General features: G+C 39.7%; 1 protein-coding gene across 1 annotated transcript; it reads right to left on the bottom strand.

Moving 5' to 3' along the window:
• Positions 1 to 505: 505 nt before the first annotated feature.
• Positions 506 to 4,825, bottom strand: krt5 (keratin 5). Its single transcript, XM_073823593.1, has 9 exons — positions 4,171 to 4,825; positions 2,786 to 2,994; positions 2,642 to 2,702; positions 2,456 to 2,551; positions 2,206 to 2,370; positions 1,988 to 2,113; positions 1,659 to 1,879; positions 1,521 to 1,573; positions 506 to 1,408 (listed from the first exon to the last, which is right to left on the bottom strand). The coding sequence occupies exons 1-9, from the start codon at positions 4,705 to 4,707 to the stop codon at positions 1,137 to 1,139; spliced, it is 1,740 nt and encodes a 579-aa protein (XP_073679694.1). The 5' UTR covers positions 4,708 to 4,825; the 3' UTR covers positions 506 to 1,136.
• Between the last annotated feature and the right edge of the window lie 3,651 nt (positions 4,826 to 8,476).

The raw sequence follows: 8,476 nt of genomic DNA, 5'->3' as shown, positions 1-8,476 counted from the left end.
GAAAACGTTAAAAGAAAAAACGAATTAAGTAGTATTAAGTAGATTAAGTAGTAGTTAGTAGTTATTATGTAGTTTGCCATGATCTTCTATTATTATCTTTTAGAATTTTTTTTTTTTTTTTTTACAAACTAATGTAATTCTCATGTGTTGCGACTCACTAAAAAATGTAATGGCATTTATGCATTCATTTGCAACATTCAAAAAGTACCATAAAATCTATTTTAAAAGATTGTTTTGAAAGTAATGATAAAGATTTGTGTGTATACTCATGTATATTTAGGGTGTAAGTCAAATATGTTATTACTCTTTGCACTACATTACATTTTAGGGTTATTGCATTTAAACTTTTCTTTTTAAAACCATTTTCAACCATTTATTGTGGACACCCTTGAATGTCATTGACCCAGACATATCTATAGCAGTGATAATGAAATAATCAATTTTAGTTGCATTTGTGTATGTTGTGCATATAAGGAAGGTAGGAATAACAACTGAAGACAGAAAATTTTATGCAACCCTGATTTATTGGTGTTTCCATGTGGTACATGGCTCGATGAATACAACAATTTTGACATAAGGACAGCTCATCAGCCCATCATCCAAAATCAGGAAAAGGAAAAGTAAAAGTTGGGTAATAACTGAGATTTCTCTCAGTTACCCCTCTCTGAGGGCAGTACAATCTCAGATGAGTAGACTTTGTTGCACTATGAGTATGCAGCGGAAGCATTAACAATGCTGGTTGTAGTGCTGCAAAATTATGAATCAGTTGAAACAGAATTAATTTCTTGTGTTTAATACTTGCATGTTGTAACACAGAGCAACAAAAGCTATTCACTCTGAAAAAGCACTTGGGCTCCATGCTTTGTCTGTCTCATTAGCTCCTTTTTCATCGTGCATCCCCTTAAGGACGAGGAGCGATGCCAAGAGGAAAAACAAAAATCAAAAACAACACAGTGAGTGTGAAAAGCCGTTCAGATATAACACTTTGACATGAAAGTCTCTTTGGGTCGCGCTGGTTTTTGGGGGTTAAACACATCAAAAAGGTGTGAAGCATTGAAGTGTGGAGTGAAAAAGAAAGGAGTTGCCCAGGTGGTAGATCATATTTGGGAGCGGGGAACTGGGTGGACGTTTTTGGTTTACAAGCGGCGCTTCTGGCTCTGCACCACAGAGGAGCGGGACACTGAGATTTGACTGCCGCCACTGCCACCGCCTCCAATGGAGCCACCACCATATCCAAAGCCACTGCCACTGCTGAAGCCACTGCCACCACCCATTCCACCACCATATCCGGAACCACCACCGTATCCAGAACCACTACTGTATCCGGAGCCACCACCGTATCCGGAGCCACCACCGAATGCACCAGCTCCACCACCGAATCCATAGCTGCCACCGCCGCCGCCGCTACCTGTGAATCAACAAAGAGAGACATTAGTTATACTGAACACCAATGCAGTTTTTACAGCAAAATTATGTCTAAAATTGTCTAAGGTCATGATATAAAGATATAATATGCTTACTGCTGACTGATTCCTGGATGTGGATGGTTGCAGAGCTGCCACCAGAAGCAATCCTGACAAAGTGAAAAGAAAAGAAAAGTCAGTATAAAGCCAAGTTTTAAGAGAAAAGCATACTTTCACAATAGCAAAGACACTGACCTGCTCTCCTCTCCTTCCAGAAGCTTCCTGTAGGTGGCAATCTCAATGTCCAAGGCCAGTTTGACATTCATGAGCTCCTGGTACTCACGCACCTGGCGCGCCATGTCCTGCTTTGCTCTTTGCAGGGCCTCTTCCAGTTCCTTAATGCGGAGCTTGGCATCCTTCACTGCCAGTTCTCCACGCTCCTCAGCCTCAGCGATCTGAGCTTCAAGGTTGGCACGCTGAGCGGTTCAAAGAAGATATTACAATTTTAGTTTTCAGCAACACTTTTGCATTATTCCCATCCTCTTTTAGTACTCAGGGACACCTTTACATTTGAAAATACTTACTTGTCCCTTGACAGCTTCAATTTCATTCTGAAGTCTGCTGATCATGCGGTTGAGCTCAGCAATCTCAGCCTTGGTGCTGCGAAGGTCATCTCCGTATCTGCCAGCATTTGACTGCATCTCCTCAAACTAGTAGGTGAAAAGAGAGTCATTGTCATTGGGATCTGTCAATTGACTGCTTCAAAATAGTGTTGGCTTCATGCTTGAACATATTTTCTCACCTTCTGTTTGTACCACGACTCAGCCTCGGCACGGCTGCGGTTGGCGATGTCCTCGTACTGTGCACGGACCTCAGCAACAATGGAGTCCATGTCCAGGTTGCGACTGTTGTCCATTTCCACAATGACTGATGTGTCTTTGATCTGTCCCTGGAGTTCACGCAGCTCCTAAAATTGCAAGATGAAGGTTTGAGACACATCTAACAATGAAAACTAGCATCTGAGTGGGAAAATAGTTTCATCAAATTCTCACCTCCTCGAAGATGGCCCTGAGGAAGTTGATTTCATCTTGAAGAGAATCAACCTTGGCCTCAAGCTCAACCTTGTTCATGTAGGCGGAGTCAACATCCTATGAAGAAATGTACAAAGCTCAGTTTAGTATGTGGTCTTCACAGATCAACAATGAAAAGAGGAACAAAACAGCAGCCAAGTGTTTTACCTTCTTGAGCAGGACAAATTCATTTTCTACTGAGGCACGCTTGTTGATTTCATCTTCGTATCTGCAAAGAGAAATTTTCTACTGAGCACATTGCTTGTTCTGCTAGTTCATAGACGATAAACGTGCTCTTGCACAGCTACTTACTTGTTCTTAAAGTCCTCTACTAAATTCTGCATGTTCTTCAGCTCTCCTTCAAGCTTCATCTTCTCACCGCCAAGTCCGTCAAGCTGTCTGCGCAGGTTGGCGATGTAGGCCTCGAACATGGCATCGATGTTGGAACGTGTGGTGGTCTGGTCCTGCAGTAAACTCCATTTTGTCTCCAGTACTTTGTTCTGTTGTTCCAGGAAGCGCACCTGTATTGGAGATACAACAATAATGGCTTTATTGAGGCATCATGGATCCTTATTACTCATGCCACAAGATATGCCTTTTACACTAATTATCAAGCACGCCTATTATTGCATATCAGGACTTGTGGTGACACACCTTTGGCACCTTCAGAGGAATTTATTAGCATATGTGCCATGCCATGAGATATTCCTTTCGTGGAGTAACTGTCCTCTTAATATGTACACTCCCCTTTTGATATAATGGAATGCTAACCTCAAATGACACCATTACATGTTCAGACTCTCTATGCTCCAAATTATGCTCCCAAAACAATGTTTCCCTTCTGAAATAAAGGCGGGGCTCCTAGGGGACCTGTGCCAAGTGGCAGGCCTTAACAGAGATGATATGGCACGCCTTACCCTCAGGTGCTAACTGTTCCCACCCTAGTGCAGATTTATGCTATGCAATTAAATTTGTGCAAAATCTCACAATTACTTTGAACTTGCAGGATTCACATAAAAAAACAAAGCATCAATGACATCAGTGGAGTTATGTGAGCTGCATGATTGCTGATCATATCTCTTGCCATCATATCTTTTGCCATCATACAAATGGGCGTAGCACCTAGGTAAAGGGTAAGGTGTGGTTACACAGGCAATTCCCCAAAGGTGTCAGAGAATCAAAACAGGAAACTGGATAAATTAGGATAAATTAAAGATATTATAAGACTTTAAAGGTCATTTGGACAGATACTGCATTGAGTAAGAGTTAAGGATGATGATGATGCACATCTGTAACACACACACACATATCTACATTGCTGCCATAGGGATAGATGGCAAACTCGATCCATGCCCTTATTTGTATTGGCCTAGTCATTAGATCTCCCCTGACTTGGATTTCCAAACTCACCCTCACAGCCTGAGAACAATTGCATACAAGGAAAAAAACTCAAGCCTGTGCTTATAGACTTCACTAAAATTTAGTGATCATGATGCAAACTATGGCATACGCAATGCCAGCCTGTCAGCCTGTGTGCTTACTGTTATACAGAATCTGACACTTGGAGGATTTCCAGGTGCAAGTGACTAGCTGTGAAATATTTAATGAGCAGAACCCAGCTCAGATGAAGGCCCTTGAAATGTGTGCATGAAAACAACATTCAAAGTGTTGGAGGTGCAAAATGAGAGAAGACTAACCTTGTCAATGAAGGAAGCGAAGCGGTTGTTGAGGTTCTTGATCTGCTCTTTCTCTTGGGTGCGGACAACCTGGATGTTGGGGTCGATTTCTAGGTTCAGTGGGGCGAGGAGGCTGGAGTTGACTGTGACAGCTGTGATGGGTGCTGCACCACCAGGGAACCCTCCACCAAATCCTCCACCGCCGAATCCAGAACCACCGCCGTATCCACCACCGAAACCGCCGCCGAATCCAGAACCACCGCCGAATCCTGAACCACCGCCGAATCCTGAACCACCTCCATAACCTCCTCCCATTCCTCCTCCGTAGCCACCGCCGCCAATGCTGTAGCTTGACTGACCAAAGCCGCCGCCGCCGCCGCCGCCACCGCCACCGCTGCGACGGAATGACACAGAGCTCATTCTGCTGCCGATGGGTGCTGCGCTGGCTGACATGCTGGAGAAGGTCTTCCTGATACCTCCACCCATGCCGAAGCCGCCGCCGCCGCCGCTAATGCTTCCACCGCTGGTACTGTAGGTAGTACTAGTTTTGATAGACATGGTTGCTGTTGTCTATGAGGGGATGAGGATCAGACGGAGAAAGAGTAAGATGAGACAGAGAGATCCAGAGCAGGACAGCTCACTAAGAGGAAACTTAAATCCCTCTGAGTGCCTTCTCCAAGGAGTGCAGCAGCTTTTATACCTCTTATGCTACGGGAGGGGCTCACCTGGCCACTCCCCCTTCGGCCTCAGGCTCCTGTCCTGCCTTTCGCCCCTGTCCAAGTGATACATACACCCATCTTGCTAGGCTGGTATGGGAGCACTTTCAGCTGAGAAGGCCTGGCCACACCCTGATTTTTATGCACACATACTCACACAAAGTGGTGAAATTAGCTGAGGAACAAGGAGTAGAAAAACAAGGTCATACTACCAGAATTCAACACACCTTTTTTTTAATTTTTTGCATGTGCTACAAAACCTTTATATTTTACCAGTGCTCTGTAATCCAAAGCAGCTTAGTTAAATAACCAGATGGCATTCTATAACCTTAATGCATGGAAAACTATACAACGCCATGCATATTTTATGATTTTGGGAGGTTGGGGGCTCTCTGCTTGCTTTAAGCTCAATGCAGGAGTATTAAATAGAGGAATATTTGATGAAGGGTTTAAATGTTGAAGCTTGGCGCTCGTCCTGGAAGCCATAGTGACCTGCAGGCTCCTCTTTCCAGTCAAACAATCATGCTTCTGTTCTCTCACCTCAATGGCTCTGTCACGGACACTACTTCACCACCTCGTTCTGTGGTTCCCAGAGGGCTGACGCAGTTGCATGCAAAGTAGATTCTTGTGTTATCTTGTATTAAAATACACGGCACAACTTCATTGGGAATGTTAACAGCTTTTGCATTAGCATGCTACATTGTATCTTTAATATAGTTTGGATAGTTACAGGTGACATTCAGAACTCTGAAGAGTGCACATTGGTTGCAATAGCAGTGTGGTTATTTTTGTAGCTGTCCTTAGGTGGCATTATTTAGCAACACGTGTTGCTTTTGTTAGCATCGCCCCTATCATGTTCAAACAGTTTGTCAATGTAGAACTACAGACTTGCTGCTAAAGTGGACCGGTCTGAGAGATTAATGTAGAAAGTGTCTGGTTTATTGACATTAGAACACTAGCACATTAACAGGGGTCTCTAAACATAGCCTGGTATAAACATGGTATTTGGCCCCTAGTGCATTTTTCTTGAAATGGTGCAGCCTCAAGTCTTTGTGAGAGGGGGGTTTTGGTGGAGTTTCATCCCAGCAATTTCATTGAATGCATACAATGATTGTGAGATTAAAGATGTCTTGAAGTATCCCCTATAGAAACCATGATTTTATTTTTATGTGATCAGAGAAAAACACGAATTTAACATTTTTGACAGATAAGCATTTAGCTTGTGTGCAGATATGCATTAGCATTGTGTGCAATTTGTGCATTCAGTTGGATGTTATATATACACTGGCATTCAAAAGTTTGGGTTTATTTGGTCAAAAACACAGAAATTATATCATATTGTGAAGTATTATTATGATGTAAAATAACATTTTTTTATTTTAATATACATTAAAATGTAATTTATTCCTCTGATCAAAGCTGATTTTTCAACATCATTACTCCAGCCCTCAGTGTTACATGATCCTTCAGAAATCAATCTAATATGCTTATTTTTTAATTTTTTTGCTACTTAATAATTTTTGGAACCTGCAGTGATGAATACAATATTAAAAAAGAACAGCATTTATTTAAAATAGAGATCTTTTCTAACAATATACACTCCTTTTCAAAAGTTTGGGGTCAGTAAATTTCTCTTCTTTCTTTTTTTTGAAAGAAATTTATATTTTGAAAGACTTGGATTTATATTTTGAATAAATACTGTTCTTTTTAGTTTTTTATTCATCGAATCCCGAAAAAAGATTCACAGGTTCCAAAAAATATTTGGCAGCACAACTTTTTCAAACATTGATAATTCTAATAATATGCATATTAGAATGATTTCTGAAGGATCATGTGACACTAAAAACTGGAGTAATGCCTGAGGAAATCCAGCTTTGCATCACAGAAATAAATTATATTTTAAAGTATATTAAAATAGAAACCATTATTTATTATTGTAATAACATTTCGCTATATTACAGTTTTTTTCTGTATTTTTCTGTATCTGTATTTTCAAGTCTTATTGATCCTAAACTTTTGAATGGCAAATATCAGCTTATATTAATTCTGAAAGGTTATTTTCTCCTTTTTATATTTAGATTTTAACTTCATTTGATAGGATTTAAAATATATATATTTTTTATTATTTAGACAAAATAGTATGGATTTTTACTTTACTGTCCTATAATGGGAGGAAAAATGTCTTGACCCTGTCTTAAACCTATCATTTGCGTTAAAAATCCAAGAAACTAATATGTGAACCTGAACCACAAAACCAGTCTTAAGTATTTGTAGCAATAGCCAACAATACATTGTATTGGTTAGAATTATCAATTTTTCTTTTATGCAAAAAATCATGAGGATATTAAGTAAAGATCATGTTCCATGAAATTGTACATTTACATTTCCTACTGTAAATATATCAAAACTTAATTTTTGATCAACACTATGTATTGCTAAGAACTTCATTTGGACAACTACAACAAAAGGCGATTTTCTCAATATTTGATTCCAGATTTTCAAACAGTTGTATCTCGGCCAAATATTGTCATATCTTAACAAACCACGCATCAATGGAAGAAATTCTCAAAAAAAAAAAAAAGACCCTTATGATTGGTTTTGTGGTCCTAGGTCACATATTATAAAACTGACTCTAAATTATGATTGCTGTAGGCACATTTAAAGCACACCCCACTCTGTATTTTCTCATTACACCATGTTTTAAAATTAACAACCCATAGTCCTTTCTTCAGATGGCCTAGAAAATGGTACATCAAACTAGGTTGACATATTTGGAACATCACTTGTGTGTCAACTGCATCATACCCTACTGAATGCTGTTTCTCATTTATCCCTGTCTTTATCCTCTCTAATGCCACAAAGAATTCATTGTTGGTGATAATGGGTAACACCTGGTGTTAACCAGCATTGCTTGCTAAAGGAAAGACAATGGGTGAAAAAACTCAGCAGAAGAGTATCGATTGAACATAATGTTAATTTTTTGAATTGGCGGTGAGCTTATTTGGCAGCCTTGACCTTAGTAAGGCTCAATAGTCAGCACAGACCTTGTTAGCCACTGTTTTTCGGTTTTATTTAGTTCAATTTTCTTCCCTCTATGGTGACTTTCCTAAAATAGGCATTTTCTCTTAGCTACAAGATGTAAGTAGGCCCCATCATTTTAAAGGTAAATGTGTTCAAAAATATGAAAAATTTGTCTTTAAGGAACGTCACTACCGAACACCTTTTTTTCTGCAATTAAGCACACTTGTTTGAAAGTAATTCCAAAACATTTACTTTTTATATGTGTACAACTGTTCAGAACTGTGCTAGCTAACCAAGTGCTGACAGACATCTTTTAGCTAGGTTCAAAAGTATCTAAAATTGTCACCACCGAAACATTTGGTGAGGTTTTGGGTAGTGACATTTTTGTTTTTTTGGCGGTGTTATCCCATAAAGTTGTCACAAAATTGACATACTAAAATGCAAAAAAATGCATAACTGTACAAAAAGTTTGTTTATTTCTCCCAAATATGAGGACCATGTACAACGAAAAATTGGATTCAAAATACAACAAATCTGATAAATCACACTTAAAATATTACTAAAATAGTAGTTGTTATTGATTTTCCCTC

The sequence above is a fragment of the Garra rufa genome, chromosome 18 (assembly GCF_049309525.1).
Source record: "Garra rufa chromosome 18, GarRuf1.0, whole genome shotgun sequence".
In the NCBI taxonomy this organism is placed as follows: Eukaryota; Metazoa; Chordata; class Actinopteri; order Cypriniformes; family Cyprinidae; genus Garra; species Garra rufa.
Note: the sequence above shows the minus strand (reverse complement) of the source record. Positions and strands in the feature narration are given on the sequence as shown.